Source organism: Zootermopsis nevadensis, unplaced genomic scaffold (genome assembly GCF_977971745.1).
Source record: "Zootermopsis nevadensis isolate Lab colony 2312 unplaced genomic scaffold, Znev_1.0 Znev_ptg000049l, whole genome shotgun sequence".
Taxonomy (NCBI): domain Eukaryota; kingdom Metazoa; phylum Arthropoda; class Insecta; order Blattodea; family Termopsidae; genus Zootermopsis; species Zootermopsis nevadensis.
In genome coordinates, this window is record NW_028259181.1 from 154,898 (window position 1) to 176,690 (window position 21,793).

At 35.6% G+C, this 21,793-nt stretch overlaps 1 protein-coding gene across 8 annotated transcripts; it reads left to right on the forward strand.

Annotated features, from left to right (window-relative positions):
• Positions 1-1,494: 1,494 nt before the first annotated feature.
• LOC110833973 (uncharacterized) lies at positions 1,495-21,159 on the forward strand. Of its 8 annotated transcripts, XR_015538696.1 has the most exons (9): positions 1,495-3,222; positions 3,957-4,155; positions 4,460-4,646; positions 7,719-7,816; positions 9,156-9,290; positions 9,748-10,039; positions 12,831-12,904; positions 20,820-20,867; positions 21,078-21,159. XR_015538696.1 is itself a non-coding variant. In XM_087360820.1 (7 exons), the coding sequence occupies exons 3-6, from the start codon at positions 4,593-4,595 to the stop codon at positions 12,860-12,862; spliced, it is 297 nt and encodes a 98-aa protein (XP_087216946.1). In that variant the 5' UTR covers positions 1,499-3,222; positions 3,957-4,155; positions 4,460-4,592; the 3' UTR covers positions 12,863-12,904; positions 13,674-15,348. The 8 variants fall into 8 exon arrangements, 4 of the variants coding, with proteins under 4 accessions (XP_087216948.1, XP_087216946.1, XP_087216945.1 ...); XR_015538697.1 differs by lacking the exon at positions 9,748-10,039 and having other exon boundaries at positions 1,499-3,222; positions 12,853-12,904; positions 21,078-21,151; XR_015538695.1 differs by lacking the exons at positions 20,820-20,867; positions 21,078-21,159 and having other exon boundaries at positions 12,831-13,186.
• The last annotated feature ends 634 nt before the right edge of the window (positions 21,160-21,793 follow it).

A 21,793-nucleotide genomic window follows, 5' to 3' on the forward strand; every position in this document is an offset into this window, starting at 1 on the left:
AAACAAAAACGTTGCCATAGTAATATTGTGTACACGTGACTACAATGCAACATCGATACAAGATCATACATGCTGCTTTGTTACACTTTTCAATAAAAACGTGTTTAGTAGTACTTCAGATTTTGCGGTTATTCTTGACGGTCAATTTTCTAGTATAAATACAGTCTAGAAATTAAGTGCTTGAACCAGATTGTAAGAGTATGGAACTTATGACTACAAAACGACGCATAGGAAGTCCTTCTTGAAAGCCTGTAGTTTCTCAAGGGAAGGAGAAAGATTGATTTATTAACATACACTTTCCATCTTGGTGCGGGGAGATATACAAATTTTCAATCCTAGCAAACAAACTGAGAGAAACAAGAAAAATACAGGTCTGCATGAATCCGCATACAATTGATGTGTTGTTGAGTGGTAAACACGCTTGGCGAAACTCGGAAACTTAATTGAACGGGGAAACTTTTAGGTTCGCGGGAACACAAACATAGTTCATGACTATGCAAAACCGAATATAGCATGCAGCGCTTGAGAGTCAATTTGTTTCGGTGCGTACTGTAGAGTACACACTGCGTAATGTTTAGATAATTAATACTCCTCCCTGCATCGTAACAAATTCAGCTTATAATTTTCGCCATTCTTAAATTTCACTTTATAACTTCATATTTTCACGTTGAATATTGGAAAATCCAGGATTTCCTTACCATGTAACTGTGTAAACTCCGATTTCATTGTAGCTATCTGAAATGTTTCCATTAGTGAGTCGGCCTATAAATTATAGAAAATATCAATCAATCACGCGTAGACCAAATTACATGGAGGGACAGATCTCGCCCACGGCGTTCAATTGAAATCTTTGGATTGCGTATCAAAAGGTAATAATTTAATATTAATAATTAATATTAATAACGTTTCATAGAAAATTTGTATGTTTCTGTTCCTGAACATTTGAGACTATCCAAATTGTTTTATTTACGTATGTGTTTTAGGCCAACACAAGATGTGTTAATCTGTTTTGAAAAATCTCTACTGCACAGGCTTCTCCATTTCCACCTTAATTACAACACACATAATGACAATTGAAATTATTTAATTACATTTTACTTTTTTTACCTGTAAGCGAATGGCATTCTGGTGTTCTAGAGCCTTTTGTCTCTTCCTCTCACTTTCTAGTAATACTTCTGTTTCTAGCGGTCCATTTTGGCCTCATATGAATGTTCTGCTAATAATAATGATCAAATATCAGAAAATACATATTTTTTAACAAGGAGGTAAGTTAAATATATGCATAGCATAAAACTTTCAGCATGTTTGTGAACCATTCTATGGTTCAAGTGTCTGTTAGCGACCTCTGTGGGCCAGCGTTTGAACTGTGTTTGCTCGGCCACGTGATGAATTTTTTTTTCATCACGTGGCCGAGCAAACACAGTTCAAACGCTGGCCCACAGAGGTCGCTAACAGACACTTGAACCATAGAACGGTTCATTTGTCATAATTTGACCTTTAATATTTGTGTTACAATGATGAAATATTATTACAAACCATTAGAATACAATCTCACCTATTACACGTGCTTTGTGATGGAGTACTGATAGTATCACAACTATCAGCAAGCTCTCTGCTAAGAAGACTATGTGTTGGACTGCAATGGTTCATCACTAACACTCGAGTGGACGAATCAATTGAAGACACACAGTTCGTGATTAAACTGAGGCCCTACCACTACCTTGCACCTAAAATAGGGAATTCTTCTTGAGAAGGTTACTTTTGATGTTCACAAAAGCCAACCACTGGTTCTTATCATGAGCTAGATGCTGAAGTCATCTTACTCGTAGGTCAATATCTACCAGACTACACGGTGCTATATGATAGAATACAGCCGCCTTCAAGTCATGTGACGTCCTCTAAATTTGAAATTCCCACAAAAATCGTATGGAGAACGGAAAAATACAGTAACTTCTTTAAATATCCAATAGATGTCAGCCAACTTCAGGTTTTAAATTTATTTTTAGCAAGCGAAAGCGGCTAATCGATATCACAAACGTCCACATCTACTTATAGTACGAGTTTAAGCACTAGATGTCACACTATTTCAGATTTGTGAGAACTTCTATAGCAAAATCATTGCATTTTGCACGAGCTCTAATTTGATATATTGTTTTTTTTGTATGGAAAAATTCATGCACATTGCTAAAAATATAGAAGAAGTGTCTGAATTGCTAATTACTTCTAGCTTAGAAGTTTGAATTTATTCTGAATCCGATTTCCGGTTCCATACAGTTCATACAGACAAGAGAATGTTTCAGAGAGGGTTAGTGTAATGTTCATGTTCGGTACTGGTTTTCAGTTTGTAATCGCATAGATTAGTTGTTTATACATACTGGGCAAGAGTTTTAAATCCCAGCAGACAAACTGGTGTAGAACTTCTGTGATTAAAAAAGACATTTTGTTTAGTTCTATTATTATATTATAATTTGCGTCATAATATATGTTCTGTTATGAGAAACGTTACCTGGAAATGTACTCACAAGTAGAGTTTAGAAAAAATCCTAAGTTAACAGAATATGAGAGTGTAGTTGGATCTGTGACAGCCTCAGGTCTAAATATTCGAAGCGACTTACAGAAATAGATTTCCCTCAAAAACATGTAAATCTTCAGTTGTGTTCGTGCTGCAAGATGTATTAAGACGTCCCAGTTTCAACAAATTTACGAAGTTAGTGGGCGTAATAAGAGAATTTAGAGCATTGAATTTGCATTTAATAAACCATAACACTTTAAATTTCAGGGGTTTCATGTTTAATTAATCCACATTCAGAGTCCTTGTATTTTAATCTAATGTGTCATTTTAGGGTGTGTGTCTTGATCGCTTGGATATGGTGTTCGTGGTTTCAAATTCCACTCCAGACTTAAATGTTCTTCCTAGTCCCTATATTGTGCTGTTGTGTTGGTATTAAAAAATAAAACATGTCGCTCGCGCGTAGAAGTAAATGACAAATAGATTCGTTGGTGAATGAATGTTGCTCATTATCTGTTTTTGAGAATTGTAGGAGTTAAAACTGTAAGCAGAAAAATGTGCTAATAATGTAAAATCGTTAAAAAGTGCGGTGATGTAATATACAGCTCAGTATAATAACATCGTGTTTGATTTTTTGACTAGCAATATTATTGGTTATGTTGGCCATGTTTCGCGTTAAATTACATAATATAAATGATAAGCTGATTTTGACGGTAATTAAATCTAGTTATATTCAGCATTTTACGCATAATTTAATAGAGCACAAATAAGTGTGGTGACGAGCTAACAGTATCGTGATCGTGTGTGGCATGCCACACGTGCCATGCGCATGATAGTACTCAAATTACAATATAACAGTTAACTGTGCTGGTGAAGCTAACGTTTCATCAGATGGATCACTGTCTTTTGGGGAAATTCAACAGACAGTAATAAAGTTTTTTACATGCAAAAGAAAATAATTAGAATAATGGCTGGTGTCAAAAGCAGGGTATCTTGTAGAAAATTATTTCGTAAATTTAATATACTTCCACTTGCAAGTGAATTTATACTCTGCTTGCTATCATTTGTGGTTGAAAACATGGATAAATTTAAAAGAAATACAGATGTACATAATTTAAATACAAGACGTAAACATGATCTATATGTGCCAAATGCTAACTTTACTAAATATCAGAAAGGAGTGTACTATACAAGTATCAAGTTGTTTAATAATCTTCCACCAACAATTAAAAGTCTAAATTATGATATACAGGTATTCAAGCCTGCATTGAAAGATTACCTCTTTACTCACTCCTTCTATTCTGTAGATGATTTCATCTCTGCTGAAAATGTTTAAACTTTATATCCATAATCTACATATATGTAAAGCAAGTTTTGTATTTATATTTAAAATTCTGAGGTTTATGTATATTAATTTGTAAAATTATTTTTCATTCTTGTATTGCAGAATCTGAAATTTATGTACATTGTTATGTGAAATACGTTCTTGTACTTGTGTTGAAAGTTGTGAAGTGTATGTATATTGTATGAAATGACAAGTCCTACATCCTTTGGTTGAGTCCTAAGAAGGATCCATGGAATGTAAATAAACTCTAAACTCTCTATGGAAACTACGCCAGATAGAAGCGGACTATGGGTATTATGTGGTAAGTCTTAATAGGAATAATAACATTGGATTACCATAGGAATAGTCTGTCCCTTATAGTACTTGACTACCCATTTAATGGCACTTCTCACACTGCATTCTGACCACCAGCCCACTCTGTAGTTTCACCAATAGTTCCTTGCATTGTGATACTGTAGTTGCCTTTGTACATAAGTGTTTGAGTATGAAAGCACCAGGCCAGACCAACAAAACTTTCACTGCAGTTTCTATCCTGTTCGCCTTGTACACATCCCAGATTAAGTTCTTTGAATATTTCTGAAAGTTATATTTAATTTTCTCAACAGAATTTGGTTATTATCTTGTACAAACTCTTTGTACTACTGAGAAGCATAATTAATTATGTAAGATTTGAGGTTTTCACAGAGGTGAATATGAAGATTTCTGTCTTCTGGGTTGTTGCGCTGTGTAGTCTGGTTGATGTTAACCATGGACCAAGCCAGATGGATATCAGTAAGACACAAATTACTTCAGGTATGTTCTTTAACATTTGATAGTTTTTGGTTCTGTAATTGGGTGTTCTGGAACTTGGTCTGATTCTAATGAAGTTTGATGTTGGTAATGCATTTTCCTAGCATTATACACTGGTATGCAATATTGACACTTTTTTTCATAAAACAATAAATGTACCTTCCAAAACTTTCCCAAATGTGATTAATTTTTATAATACTGGTTTTTGTTATTATATTTACATTTTTAAAAGTATATCATTTAACAAAGCTTTAAAAGTATTTTTGTATTTTGTTATAGAGATTTGGACTGGAATTGATGCCATTTCTGTAAATATCATTACACTGAGGAATTCTTTGAAGTTTAGATAAGGTTGAACAAGTTTTTTCTGAGTCACATACAGATATTGTTTCCGTACATGAAATTTTTATTTTTAAGTGCTATATATATATATTCTGTGCCTTGCTTCTGTCAAATAGCACTGCTTCACAAGACAAAACTTAAGGAAACCATAACTAACTACCTAACTAGATGGCTTACCGAACCCGAAGGTTCATCACTGAATTAACCAAAGCCCTCCACCAGACCCTGTCCTGGGCCAACAAAATCCAGTCTCCTTCGACTCCTATCTCCCATAGATCCCGCCTGAGATTATCCTCCCATCTACGTCTAGGTCTCCCCAGCGGTCTCTTCCCCTCAGGTTTCCCAACCAATACCCAGTGCACACCTCTTGTCCCATCCATGCGCGCTACATGCCCCACCCATCTCTTTCTTCTCGACTTAATGACCCTGACAATATTGGGGGAGGAGTACAGATTTTTAAGTTCGTCATTATGTAGTTTCCTCCAGAACCCATCGTCTTCTCTCCTAGGCCCAAATATCCTCCTCAACACCCTATTCTCAAACACCTGCAATCTACGTTCCTCCCTTTGAGTGAAAGACCATGTTTCGCACCCATACAAAACAACTGGCAAAATTATTGTTTTGTATACTTTAATTTTCAGGTTCTTAGAAATCAGACGGGAAGACAAAATATTTTGAACTGAGAAGTAGCAAGCATTTCCAGAATTTAATCTCCTCCTAACTTCCTCATGAGTGTCATTTTGATTTGTTATTGTTGTTTCCAGATATTTGAACTTTGTAACCCTTTCAAAGGACTTATTAAAGACCCTAAAATAATTTTGCCAGCCTGTCTGCTGACGACGAGATACCAACATGTACTAAGGAAACCATTCTTTTATAAACTTACAAAGCCTTTGTGGAGAGTGGTACTAACACTGTGGGAATGTGATGTCCTATTTTATGTATAGCCTTCTTTGTATATGTAATTTTACTGTACACATACAATTCTGTTTTATTTTGCTCAGTTATTCCATGCTAACTTTGATTTTATAAAAGAATATATTAGTTAGGAAATAATGGTTATCCTCCTATGTGTATTGTATCTTTCTGTTTGTATGTGATTTCATGTATTAGATATTTTTCTATGCCTACATGCCCAATATCCTTATAACTACCAATTTAATTTTAAACCCCATGCCTGTCATTGCTGTAACCTGTATCTTTGTTCCTTACAGAAATTAATTATGAAACTAATGTCCTCTATTTTCAGGACTAAATGATGCTATTATCATATGAACTCTAAGTAAATATTTTGTATCTAATTTTATATTTGTAAATATATGTGTAAATGTGATTTTAACCAGACTTGCTTGTCATGTGTTTTGTAATATTTTGCATGTGTGGTGAATAAGGTGATAAATTGAGTAAAAGTCATTTAATTGCTATTGCTTTGTGTGTGAAAAATTATAGAACACAAATCCATTAAGGAACCACTGTTTTATTCAAATTTCAGATCTGATGATATTTTGAAATTGTCAGGTTATTTTTATTTTAACCTGTTGTTCAGTTATGTTACGAAAACAGATGTTTCTCTTTATTTGCCCATTTTCATTGTTGATAAGCCATGAATTATTGGGCTGGACTGTCAGCAGATGACAGAAGAGCTTATGCACACTTACATAATCACATATAGAAGCTGTATGATATTTTAGGTTGTAACAACAGTATGGTCTTCTAGGTTGTAATGCTATATGGACTTCTAGGTAGATTCTAGTGTTCTTTGGGCTGAAGATGGAGGAAGTATGTTTCTGTGAAATATTGGTATCCACCTGTAAGTCCATATGGCATTATAACAGAAGATCAACACTGAGAGATGCAGAAGCTTTTCAGACAGAAGAAACCAGGATTTCTTAACAAGATATTGTGTTCTTAGCTCAGGAAGAAATTATAGATAGAAGAAAGTACTCAGATATTGATATTCTGTCTTATAAAGTATGAACGAGATGTTTTGGAGGCAAAATTCAGCGGGCATTTCTCACCTAAGTCTCTGTCGGTTCACTGCTAAATGGTTCTAGCAGTCAAATCAGGATTGAATAGAAATTGTGCAGATTTAGTGGACTTGTCACTCACTACTAATAAATGCACAATTCAGAGACAAAGAAACCTCCCACATCGGAGGAGGCCAAGGCTTGACTTTGGGCTGTTGTGCTATAAGAAGAAGAAGAAGAATTAAGCTTGCAGCAGTGTAATAAGTACATACCAGAGTCATCAATTAACATGTCAACAAGTGAAATTTGCAAAAATATTCCTGCTAGCTTGTATGTTTGTTTGTGTTAGTTGGCTGTCTGTCCATCCACATTGAAGAACCCGGGATTGGATTTTCATCATATTTGTTAACAATGCTCACACATTTGCTGAGGTCATCAACGTCAAATATAAATATAGTATGATTTTGTAATATTAAATGAAAAGTTAAGTTAAGAGAGTGACTAATGAATAAAAATTTTCAAGGAAAACCATAGAAAAGTCAGCATAGTTTGTCTGGTTACAATACCTGTCATCTTGATTTATGAAGAAAGGAACTGTTTGTTCTTAGAAATGTTTAATTTAAAATCGAATGCAAAAATAAAGAACTCTGTTTGTTCGTATCCTAAATTTTTCTGTTTCTGGTGGCTGTTGTGAGTGTCTGTGAGGAAGGTGTGAAGAAATGAAAGTGACTGATTGCAGCTGTTGTTCTAATTTGGATTGTTTCAGACAGCTGATTGGTGGAGCCTTGCTGTTTTGATGCTTGAGATGTTGAGAGCTACTCCTTTTGAAGCAGAAGGAGAAAACAACCAGCAGATGATATTTGAGTGAGTCTCAGCGTTTGGAGAGAGATTGGAAATTTATGTTTCATAAAAGTGACAAAAATGAGAAACCTTCTTTGAAATCTAATTTGAGATGTATCTTTCTAATGGGGAAGAGAGAAATTAAATCTTCTTTTGCAGTTAAATTCTGAAAACAAATGTGATTTTGCTCGAACACCTCCTACCAGGAGTGGCGAATCTCGTAATGAGTGACACCAAAATACGTTCAGGTGATGTAAGAATGAGTTCCAAGGAAAATGAGGCATCCATTTTACACTGTTTTGTTTTCTTCTGCCCACAACTGTTACCATAAAATATAAATGTTTAAGTTCTAAACTACTTTGTTTATGGTCCCGATTATCGAATCTAAACAGGATGTAAGGAAGATCAGATAATTAAAAATGTCTGATAATTCAGAGAACTGAAGAAAGAGATGAGGGTAGCACTCATATTCTTTCTAAAACCAATAATGTTGGCATTCTGAAGAAACTGATTTCACAAATGGAGAAGGGCTCGGTCAGGAAGTGTAATTCATTCTGCTGCATACTGAGTTGACAGCTGATAAAATGAAGCATTCTGAGATATCACGCTTATGAAATGGATTGTCAGATAACCGAAAGTCAGATAATTGGGACCCTACTGTATTAATAAGAAAACTCAGTGCACAGTTTTAAGGCTTTCAGTAAAGTTTCTAGATATTATTCTTTAACATAAGTAAATAAATGAATAGAGTGTGGTTTACGTTCCTAGCAGAGGACTATCTGTAGGGTGGGGTGAGTGTTCAGAAGCCCACATTTTGACATTATGAAGCATAATATATATCATGCTGAACAAATTAAGCATCCTATAGATAGAAAATAAATGCATAGCATATTAGTTTAATTGTAATCGTGGGATAGAGACAAGAAAACATGCGTAGTGTAATGTGACCAATCTTACAGAATGGACCCACATAGACTGCTTTACTCAGGCCCTGTGCCCCTCTGGGAATGGCTTCTCCTAATGAAACATCTCATGTGCAATAAATCTGGAAGCACTGGCAGTAGTTACATAGTAGAAATTCACTTACAGTGTTAGGAAGACACTGGAAAACTTGCTGGGAGGTCAGAATTTCAGAAGACCATGACCGGACAACTTGAAATGTCCCGTCCACTAAATGTGACATAGCAAAACACTTACAGAGAGCTCTACAGTTATATTTACACAGAAGACTTTATTTCATGATCCTTGTACATATTCTCTTGAAAATTGAAGGGTCTTTTGAACCCAGGGGTTTTTGTGTCAAGCTTCATTCTGCACTAAGCTCTCTGTTCCATACCATTAATGCTTCTAATTTATACTACAGGACACCGGGGTACTTCTGCCATACTTGCTGCTTCTCGATGACAGCATTGTCGATGATGATGAAGACCATTTTGGTGTGGATGCTCGCCCTCAGTTACCAGGCACTCAGCCTCACAAGACTGGTGGCACTTTCAAGGTCAGTACAAAAATTTGCAATATTATGTGTTGGATGAGAATAAGGTCTATCTCTGGACGTTCTATTACTTTTAGAAACGGAGCTGAACCTGAGGGCCATGTTGTTTAAAAGTTACATAATAAGGTAAATGTTGGTGTTCTGATTGGCTGATATTTGTGCACTGTAACTCTGGTATGGTGCACAAGGTAAGATTCAACATTCACATTTGGTTCATGCATATAATAATTTTCGTGACTGTGAATTGCAGACAGTGATATCAATAACATAATGGGTTGTTAACACCTTGTAAGTACAGTCTTTTGTAGAAACTGAGAATTTGCTCAGCTGCTAAAGAAATTAGACATGTCTAACATTTTTTAACATATTAGAACTTTTCCAGTGAGGCGCTTGTAGCACCCCACCTGCCGTCCAATATATCTGTAGCTATTCTATATCTGGACGTCCTCTCATTCCGCAGGATATTGGCCGTGACATGGGATCCACTTAACATGTTGAAAATGTTTAAACATACCTTTTAAGAAGGTAGCTGTCCTGTGGGTTGTAATGCCATCATGTGGTAGAACATTACAGACGTTTCAGAGGTGTTTGCTACCTCCGTCATGAGGGAGATGATGATGGATGAAATGTGTGTAAACTTCTACTAGACTACATGGCACAGCAAACCACAAGAAACACATTTTCATACTCATTGCTGTGTGGACCTGGAATTATATGTTGACACATCTGCGTTCATATTGTGAATTACACGGGTGAGTGAGGTTGGATGATGAACTCTGAGATAGACTGTATTGAACATTCAGAGTTAAACACAACACAGAGAGTTGTTTAATTTTCATGAGCTTAGTCTTTGTTTTACAGTGAAGATAAAATTTTATCGTCATGTTTTCAGAGACATGACATTTTTCTTGTCTTATAAACACTTGAGTAAGGACATTTCAGTACGTATTAATGTGACTTGTATTATATGTATTGCAGATTTTCTCATTTTGTCACCTTCTCTGGATAAAATCCACTAGCAGCACCCATGCACAATCCTACATTAGTTTTTAAGCTTGGATCTGATATATGCATTGCAAATTATAATGTTGGGGAATGGTGCTTATTATTTTTCCCCACACAGTCAGTTATATATTTTATTACTTATGTTTGATAAAATACAAGAAAGTAACAAGTTACTTATTATATAAATGGCTGCAGGCTTCGACCATATTTAACCATTCTCAGGCTTTACCAAGAAGTATTAAGGAAAGGATTATGTGTTAGCTAGTGTAATTTTGCTTGTCTGCCACGGTAATATACATCAGTGATCAAAATAATGTGATATGTGATAACTACTGTCCACAGACCAGGAGAAAAGCCCTGCGGGGGGGATGTCGTTTCTGGTGCGGTGCGGGGGGAATGTTTACTGCCTGCTGGACTAGAGGGCTGCTATTGGTGGGAAGTGCGATACATCAGAGTTTAAGGCTACTACACACAGACTGAAAACATCAAGCAGTTAAGAGTAGAGTGTAGTGAGCGCACCTCTAATATGTTCTGCGGTGTTGCGATAATATTCTAGATTAAATCACTGTGCCACTGTGAGGTAATCTTAAAGCTGTACCCATTAGAACACATGAAAGCCTGTCGTCTGTTGTTCGTTCAGTGGTTGTGGAACGAATGCTTTTAGGATGGGTTGTCACTCGCCACGAAATCTTGTGCATGCGCGTTTAACGAATTCCTAGCAGGGATTTTCTCCTGGTTTGCGGACTGTATATTACACAGAACAGATTAAGATTGAAGATACATTTAGTTTATATTTGCAACCTTGAGGGTCCCTGGAATATACTGTTTTCCCTGTAAATGCGGCAGAGTGTGTGTTGGACAAACTGACAAAAAATTGGGGCTTAACACCAATGGAGAGCAGGACCAAAAAGCACAAACTTCTGACTCTGCCCACCAGCTGTGATTGGCCAGGGTCCAACCATGAGCACTGGCCGGGCAGGTGTATATATGAGAGACAACCACAAACCAGATAATCTGGTTACATCAGAATACTCATGATGGGAACAGAGATGGTCCCTGAGACATCAGTTTCGTTTAACCACCTGATGTGGCAGATCATCTGAAATTTTTTTTATTGAATTCTCAATTTATTCCCAAAAGCATAATTCCATCATGGCAGGCTGTATTCATCAACTGACCTAAGACAAAATTCACAGCTGCTTGGTTCATGCCAGAGCTCGTGGTTAGTAATTGAATTCTCAATGTGGGAGCCTGGGTTGAAACCCAAGGCAGTCCATGTGGGATTTATGGTGGACAAAATGACACTGGGACACACTTATCTCAGAGATATTTGGTTCACTCAGACACTAGATTAATATTGTGTGTTGCTTCGCATTATTTGTGGGCTGTAATATCAGGTTTCTATCGGATGCATTTCCAGACAGGCAGTTTCTTCCCTCACAATAATAGTAATGCAGAATGTTTCAATATTAAAATCAAAACATTACGCAATTAAAATCAATAATTTAAAATATAGAATGGCCTGTGTGTTGTATAAAATCTATTATTGCCATGTGTAATGTAGCTCTGATGTTTCTACTTTATCAATCCTAAAGAAAACTTGGGACCAGCTTTACATGGAGAGTTAAACATGGATTCTTATCAGATGACCATTTATTATTATCATAAATTATTTTTCATGTCTGTTTGTATACAGTTGTTCCGTTGGCCCACTGTGTTATTATCAGCGGTGTACCGATGTTCTAGTTCTGTGTTAGCTGCAGTGATATACTGCGATAATGGGCTATTTCCTGGTGTCCTGACTCGTTTTCTACCTTAATCATTTTAATTATTGCAATAATAATTTGACAGTGCCCATAACAGATATACTAACCAGCCATGTGGACGGTCACACTCATTGTCATTCTGCAAACCCTATCTCACTGGGAGAGCGTGCAGTTCAAATGCAGCCGGGAAGAAGTCAAGCAGTTTACCCAAAGTCTTACTAAGTATTGTCTCAAACTACAGTGAACAACTAATTGAGTAAATAAAGGACCAGGGAAGAGCTAAATTGCCATGTATATTTTGCTTTATTCTTGTGCTCCATTTTCTTACTTGAAAGTCACTTGTGTTTGGTGTTTAGTATTTAGGGATGCAATTGAAACGCAACCAAAACAGGTCACACCGGACTTGAAATTTCCTGGTAGTCTTACTGAACCAACTCTGGTTGCTGTGTTCATCATTAAATTATATTCCAGATAGACTATTCCTACTGAAGCAGGTGAAATGTCCACAGGTAAACAAGCAACTGTCAACTGAGGTCAAGGTGTGACTAGCAGTGAGTTGAAAAAGATTAGTTACAGGACTTAACAGCAGGTGGCATCTAAGTCAACCGGAATGGACTGGATATTTCTGTTGAATGTGAAATGCAGATTGCAAGAACAGTTGCTTGAAACTTGAGTTGTCATTATAGTGTGAACACTCCATAAGAAGTGTGAAGTGTTTTTTGAGCAAACAACTGCAAGGAACTGACTGCTGTTTTTTTCTTTTTGTGAACAGAATTTGAACTCAATGGTGTAAGAATCAAGTGACCCACTTAATGTGAACCTCTTGCTGCACCATTCAAAGACCAGGTGAGATATCTTATTTAATTTTAGAAGCAATCTACAGTGTAAGACTAATGTTGAGACTAGTGGGGTGAAGGAGGAAGGAGAAAAGATAGCGTCTGCCTTTAACGCTTCAGACTTCCTGCATTCCTTGCAAGTCTCAAGATTACAGTTGCATACTATACTTACATCATCCGTTAACCAACATTTCTACAATTTCATATGTGACCAGTCAGTGGAACTCGGTATTGATATTCTAGATTGTCACATCATGTAAATGTGCAAGTAAATGCTTACATTTGAGAGTTACATACTGCCTACATCATAAGCTGTGTTGATGGAGTAAATGCTTCTTAGAAGCTTGTATCTCCCTACAAGTTTGCACAGCATTTTCTCCAAAAAGATTGGCTTCGTCCTCAAAATGCTGAGACCCCCTCAAATTTATCATAGTGAAAGTCCCTCTATTTTCTGTACATCATTTGAAACTAATGCACCTTCAAGGTGTTGCATAAAAGTGTACTACAGTCTGGAATCTCACATTTACAAATATGAAATGTCATTCCAGTCTCTTCCTGTGTCAGATGTCCTTCCAAGGACATCTTGGCTGTTTCAGTTCCAGTAGTTATCTTAAAAATTTCTTTGGCTTTTTATTAGTTTTGTTAAAACCATCAGTTCTTAATATTTTTCATTCTCCGTTAATTTCAACTGCCTGTATCACTACTTACAGTTACCTCAACAAACACAGTTGCAATATTTATGGTTACAGCAGTCTCAAATCACATTTATCTTCTCTTAGTTTCAGTTGGTGAATATAGTGACTGAAATCACAACGTTCATATAGTTGTGTGTCATGCGCCGGAATGACAGAGAAGAGTGGGCTATTTATTTCAGAGTGCCCTGAGTTTTTACCCAGTAATGTTATTTTGTGTTACATTGCTTAATCTGTTGGTTTGCCCCATTCAGCGTTATGGTTTATTTACAACAATATCAGTAACTCGGGATTATGTGGCTTCTTGTGATAAGACGATCAGTGAATGATGCACTGTAAATGGTGTACAAGGAAGAACATTTTACATCACTTAGGACAATATCCAATATTTTCATTGACTGAGGAAAACCAGGAACGATCCGTACGAGTATAGCTGTTGTCTGGACTGAGATTTCTTCAGTGTAGTATTCAGACACATTTAGTATAAATGAGATTTTAATATTGACGTTCCTTGCATTGTTATGATGCAGCTATGAGTTGGGCTGTGAACTATATAAGAAAATTGGCGTGAAGGACACATATCTAATGTGAGTACCTGCACTAATAAATGTATTAACTTCCCAGAAAGGTGCTTACTGAGCAGGTTTACTTTAATATTTTGGCACTCAATGTTTTCTCACTATCTCTCAGCCTTTGCCCTTAAGATTTTACTTATAGAATTGGTTTATCTGTTCACAGAATTTATTGTTTCAGGTTACTTAATTAAGTAGGATTTGAGGTTTACACAGCAATCAAGGTTTTGTGAATTAAGGTACAATTTGACATAAATGTAGTTTATTTATTCATAAATAATGAGAAATGTATTTCTTTTCACTGTAAAGATTTGCGTTCAGATATTTTGTCCACACTGAATTTCTTAATGCAAGTTTGAGTATTCTCATTTATAAAACTGTGCATGAAATATCTGGTGCTGTCTTCCATCACTAGTGCCATAACTTGTCCAGGTGTTTAAGAAACGCCACATACACTTCTAGCTTATTGTATACAAAATTCTTATGTGTTGAAATTCATTTCATTTATTTAAGTGCTTGACAACAGCCAAAAAGGCCATTAACAGTCAAGCACTAACAACAATACAAAAACAAACAAACAGTGAACTAAAATGTACAATATTAATAATGATAATAATTCATTAATTTATTGCAAAATAATTAACAAGTAAATTAGCTAAATAATGTGCCTAAGTAAAATAATAATTAAATTAAAATCACGTCAGTTTTAAACAAAACATAGACAACATACATAATAATAATAATAATAATATATTTATATTCCATGGATCCATACCACAGTCAGAAGACAATTAGGATGTGGAAAAAGTCATAATAATAAGATATACTAATTAAACAATAAAAAAGAACAATGATTATTGTTTAAAACGATAACTGACATCAATAAGCTTAATATGATCTTCGTTAATGATGTTGATGCTCCTACAGACTGCATTGGCAGCAGAAACACATCTGGCTTTAAAATTACGTTGTGCCTTAAAGGTAGAGTAGTCTCTGATAGACCTAGTGGGTATGCAGAGACTAACTGTATCAAAAACTGACGAGCAACTAATTTTGCCTTTAAGGACATTAACAAGGAAAAGTGCATCCAGAAGCCTCCTTCTTAAATGCAACGATATGTATTCTAATCTGACTAAAATATCGTCATAATTATATGCACAAATGCCAATAAAAATCTACTATAACATAAAGCTACAAATTTTCTTTGTATCCTTTCCAACTGAAAGGAGTTAGTATTAGTAATAGAGTTCCAAGCAACAGACGCATACTCAATTTTAGAACGAACTAAAGTACTGTACAAAACCAAAAGGCTATCAAGGGTGGAGAAGGAAGCAATGTACCGAATTAAACAAAGCATTTTGAAGCTTTGTGAGAATATATAGTTGATAAGCTGTTAAAATGTTTACAGTCCAGTAGAATGCCAAGATCTTTAACATACTGGAAGTGTGCCACCAGGTTGTTACACAATTTGTAATTAAAGTAAATACTGTTTGTCTTTCGGGTGCATGATATAACAGTCGTTTTACTTAAATTTAAGTTGCATACATTAACAAGACACCAGTTTTGTATGGACCAGATGTCTTGCTGTAACAGTTTGCAGTCATCACATCACTTATACTACGAAATATCTTTAATAAGTCATCAGCAAGTAAAAAGCAGTGAGAATTATGTATGGAGTCGCAAATATCATTGATAAATATATTAACAGGAAAGGGGCCTAGGGTGGAACCATGAGGCACTCCACACTTAACACGATGTGGAAACGAAAGAGTTCCAGAAATACGAACAAGGGATTGTCTGTCAGAAAGATAACTATGGAACCAATCAACATAGCTAGGGGATAGTCCCAAGTTACTAAGTTTCCGAAGAAGAATATTGTGAGGAACCAAGTACTGTACCACAGGTCCACAAAGCGAAATCTGCCAGTTGGCAGCACTGATCACCGCCTTCTGAATACCGACTCAGTCTCCGCCTATTCACTAAAGTCCGCTACATAACCTCACTTAAACGCTATGTATTCACTCAAATTTCTTATAATATTACTCCAAATAACTCGTCACGAACAGCTCACCTTAGAACCTGTAATATATCACACACTGAAACATGGATCAGCCCTAAAAAACAGAATTCAACATCCGTAGATACGATTGGTGTCGTAATCCGGTCATGAAAAAACAGCCTAGAGACTAGCTGCTCTAACTGATGTTTTCTGTGCATTTCTGTATTCTCCTGAGAAAAGTAATGGGGCAGAAACTTAAGAAGGGTGATGGCCGTTTCTATCCAGATTCTTACCTATTAATTGATGAACCATCTACCATTTGGTATAGGTGCATAATATTTTTTTTAACTCCAACATTTTGTGTGCAGCAAGATCCGCCAATGTGGACTACCGGTCAGAACGCTAGCCTTGTAAACCTAGGGTCCCGGTTTCAATTCCCGGTGGTGCTCAGATTTATAACTTATGTTGGTCTAGGCATCACGGAGTTTTCCTCCGGGGGCTCCCCCGGTTTCTCCGTGGCATCCCAACAATTACTCCATTCACACACACAGAAGAAGGCAATGGCAAAACACTTCTGGGTCATCTGCCAAGAACGTATATGAACAGGGCCCAGTCCGAGAAAAGGATGGAAGGATCCTGTTCATATGGACCTGTCGTCAGACAGAACACTAATAATAAATAAAAATCTTTTTAATATTTGTCACCCTGTTTCACATGTATCACAAGTAATGTTTTAGGTGTGATATTCTGTTAATGTGACTTGTTTAGGGAACTGGATGGAATGCGGTACCGTGGGGTGCATAAGGTTGACATGTGTTTGAACAAGATATCACAATGTTATCCTGGAATGCAGAGATAGTACACATGTGATAATCTTGTAATGTTTAAGCAATTGATGTATCAGTAAAACTATTTCTCTGTGATGTGATATATTATTATAGGTCAAATGCTTTTAGATGGAAAATAAGGGCTAGGATTGGTCAAATTAAAATACAGTATTGGTATTTTTGGTTGCAGTCTCATTTTTATTCTTCTCATGTGTGTGCCTAAATTGTATTGAAATTGGTTTTTATTAACCTTCTTGCCAGTCACTTATATTAGTACGCACAGAGGGACACTGAGTTCATAAATCTGTGATCCTGATTCATTACTGTAAGGTTTTGATCTCATTCTTTTAATTATTTTTCTCCTTACTGATGAAAAGGACTCATAGAACTATGGTTCACAGGTTTATAAGAAGATAAGATAACAAGTAATATACCAGCCAAAATTATTACCACTTTATGTAAAATGATTTGTAATGTAATAAAGCCAATGCTTTTATTATAACACCATATAAGAACAGCAGCTGACATTAGGTGGCTTAAATTAAGGATTGTAGAATGATTGGGTGGCAGGGTAGCTCAGTCAGAATAGTGAGTAGCTACAGACTGGATGATCAGGGTTTGATCTCTGACTGGGGCACAGGGTTTTTTTCTAGTCTCTATGTCCAGACTGGCTCTGGGGCCCACTCAGCCTTTTATTCAGTGGGTATCATGGTCGTTTCCTAGGGGTAAAGCTCGGCTGGGCTGTGATGCTGACCATTCACCACATCTAGTGCTGATGTTGAGAAAGAATGAGTATGAGGTTTATTTACTCTCCCCTCAAGCACGTGTATGGTGTGTAGTGGGATAGTTTTACTTTATTTACTTTTTATTGTAGAATGATTATTAATTGTGTTTAATGAGGGAGGGTAAGAAAAACAATTATGACCAATTATAACAAATTTTCTGCCAAACACAAGTTTATAGTTTTGTTTATTGCATTTACCAACTATTCTAGATTTTGTTTGTAAATATTTACCATTTTTATTTTCTCTGCTAGAAAACTATGTAATGGAATTACATATCAAACGAAGGTAAAAGAAATGTTAAACTATTAATTTTTGCATTAATCTTTGTTGAAATAAAAGTTTTTGCAGTTCTGATTTTAGTCCAAAACAGAAGTGTATGCACAGAAGATAATCTGAGGTTATTAGTTGGATTTTTTAGTGAATTATCATTTGTTTTTGGTCATTGATGAGCTTTGAAGTAAATTAATTATGTATATGTTTAGTATCTTCCTTTTTATATTTAAAGGATTATAACTTTGTTTTTAAGGCATAACATACCCTCCCATTTAACAGAGGCACTTGAGATGAGGAGTTCTCAATTAATATTGTATGGCAGGAAATCTGAGTTTTCACAGTTATGTACATAGCCACATGATCCAACATGTACAAACTCATTAGTATTGCCAATTTCTTAAAAAAATGTATATGTGTGTTTGCATGCATGTCCATGAAAGTATGATTCAACAGTCATATGCCAAACAGTTCTTGGGATTCTAACAGGGACAATAAATTGTTAACATGTGGCAGAACTATTTGATTGTTCTGTCATAATACTAAAATGTCTAAGTTTTTGGTTTTATAGGCACTATGAATTTTCCTTTAAAAGGAAATTTTGACAATTTTAAGTGTAATAAGTGTCTAGTGGAATCTCTTCATAATATTACAAGTTGTACTCATTAATTCCATTGTGCAGATTCAGTTGTTCAAAGTATAAGCACTGAGGTAAATGCCTGATTGACATAAACACTTTAGTTGATGTTTTATAGTATATCAGAACATCTTAAAAGACTGAGATTTGTTGAGCTCACAATATTCTGGAAATTAGGGAATGTATCTTTGTATTCACTAAATGCTCGCATCTGCTGTCATGTCTGTATGCTCATCTGTACTTATACTCTGCATTTTCATTATTGTCTTCAGCTTCATGTAATTTCATTTCTAATAAATAGTTAATTTTGATACTAGAAAAATCAGTTTTGAATTCTGTGTTGCCTCTTATTAGAATTTTATATTTGAGCGTAATTTAGTAAGTTTCTAAGAGTCACGTCTAATATTTGTGGGGTTCATGTCACCACCTCCTTTGTGCTGTTAGGCTATGCCTCTAATGATTGTTCGAATAGCATCAGTTCTAAAATTTTGTCGAACTTGAAATAAATATGTTTCAATTTTACAAAGTGTTAACAGCAAATTTATTAAAAGCAGTTGTGAGAATACTGGCTTTTGTGTGGGTTGAATTATTTCAAGGCAAAAGGGATGATGTTGCAGATGATGAAAGGTGTGGTGGCCTTAAAAAAACTTTCTTAAATTTGGAAGAAAGTAACAAATACTGAGAAATGTTTGTCACTATATTTTTGATGAGGCATGATCTTTCTGTATGGCTTGAAATAAAATGCCAAAGTTTTCAGTGGAGAAATACACAGTCTGGAATAGGGCTGTGGAGTCGGTACTAAAACCTCTGAATCCTTCATAAAACCTCCATATGTATTAATAATGATAAACCTACTTAAATGGTAAATTTGTACCATAAGAGATTTCATCACCACCACGTGAATCATCAGGCTACTTTTTAGACTTATAACCTATATTTAAATATAAGTCGAATGGTTATTGCAGAAATCGGTTGATTTGTAGACAGTTTATATTATTAAGGTACCAGAGCCAATGTTACAAAGAATTATTCCCACACCATGTGACTCAACACGTCATTGAATCTCCATAAGTGAGGCCACCAGCGGCTCACACGGTAGCAAAAGCGTTAAAATAATATTTTCTTAAGATTTTATATCGAAGTTGGAGTCAGTACATTTTTACCGACTCCAACTCCACCTAAAATTGTTTCCGACTCTGACTCCACAGCCCTGGTCTGGAAGACCAGAAGAAGGGCTCAGTGCTCAAAATCAGAGGTTGAAGTCATATTTGCTTTTTTAATATCAAAGTAGTTTTTCGTTTTGGATTAGTTCCTTCAGAACAGTCTGCCAGTATACCTACAAGTTTTGAAAAGTTTATGGCAATATATTCATTGAAAAAAACTAAACCTATAGCTGGAGAGGGGGATTTTGAGTTAATAAGAGTGTATTCAGATAGAGCACTTGAGAAAACTGATTTTTGGTGAGTCATCTGATTTGACCCTGGTGACCTTTTAATGTTCATATTTCTAAAATTAAACATATTGAAAGGGTATCATTTGAAATTATTATAAGATGTAAAGACATTTAGGAATTGATTTCTAGCAGTGCTTTTGGGCATGTCAGAGGCTGAATGTGTGTGTGAAGGTAGAGGCAAATATTTTGAAAGTGACCACACTCACTAATCCACCAATCCTGTCATTTAGTTTTCATGTCTTGTCTTGTCTTTTGGAATATGAGATCTTATTTTTGAGATAAGATTTCTGTTGTGATCAACAAGGAGATAAACTTGTCATTACTTAGCCTTTATATTTTAAGTTGTTAATAACAAATTATGTAAGTGAAAGCAGAGCAGCAGGCTATTTAAATGTCAACAAGAAGTGTTAAAGTACTATTCCAGCATTCAATGTCTACCATACTACCTTATGCTGCATTTTATGAGATGACTACCATCATATTTATCACCATGTGAATCTCAAGTAGTATAGCTGTTACTCCAGCCGTGATTTAAATTAGATCCCTCCTGAATACACATCAGACAGTTAATACATTGCTATCCTGTTCATATGGTCTCAGGAAGTTGGAATGTAGTCTTGTGTTTATTTTACGAAGGAGCATATTAAGGACATGATACAATATTTATCAGTGGTTGTAATTTGTTTTCAGGGACCAACAGAAGCTGAATGAAAAATCGAGGAGTTCACTCGTCATCTGGTAAGCTTATGCCATTAAATTTTGTTTACTATAAAAGTTAATGTTTTATAGCACAGTATTTTGGTTCACATGTATTAGCTGAGTATTTACAAATGTTTCGTTCTGCAATTGTGAGTTAGCTTAAAAAGTGTGAAATGGTAGCATACATGTATTTTCCACTGTTCCCTACTATGTTATATGCCTACTTGTATTGATTTTACTTTATTGCAGATAGAGATGTATTTTTGCAAAGCTAATTGCACTACACACATCACGCTGCACCCATTGAGAAATAATGTGTCTGTATTTTGTAAAATATTCACCATATTAACATACTTCTTGTGTAGAAAATGTAGATCTTAATGAGATCTATATTTTGCATCATGTACTAATTTTTTGCACGTACTGATTGAATAAGAGGCTGCGCTGGCCTTGTAGTTAATCAGGATGTGGTGATGTAGAAATATAGCCCTGCCTTTCCTGGGAATCGAACACAAGTGATCCTGCTGACTTATGCCATCTCAAATAGGCTAATGTGCAAATCAGTGCAATGTGTAACATACCCTGATTATTTTCAGTAACATTCTTTGCTGTACTTGCTTATGTAGCACACTTATTTGCATCCCAGTATTTGTTACTGACATTGCTCATGCACAAGTAGCATCATGAATAATTGAGAGTGGCTTGGTATGAGTGTGAAAGTATTTATCTTCTCTAGTCTAACAGAAACATGCCTAGCAGGTGTTAAAGAGGTGGTGTGATGTAGCTGAGTAGAATGAGTGAAGCAGTTGCTAATGCGGATCATGGGTTTACGTTACATAGCACAAAGTAAGTTTGAGTTTATAGTATTTGCAGATTAGTAGTGTTAAAAATTGCTAGGTGCTTGGGTTTTTCCGAAGAAAGAGTACGCTTTTAAAATAATTTTGTGAACAAATTACTGTAAATGC

Excerpts from the sequence above, each read along its gene's own strand:
- LOC110833973 (XM_087360820.1), top strand. The coding sequence starts at position 4,593 with ATGTTAACCATGGACCAAGCCAGATGGATATCAGTAAGACACAAATTA. Across the intron at positions 4,647-7,718 it reads TAAGACACAAATTACTTCAG|ACAGCTGATTGGTGGAGCCT; the intron begins GTATGTTCTTTA and ends GGATTGTTTCAG. Across the intron at positions 7,817-9,155 it reads AACCAGCAGATGATATTTGA|GACACCGGGGTACTTCTGCC; the intron begins GTGAGTCTCAGC and ends TTTATACTACAG.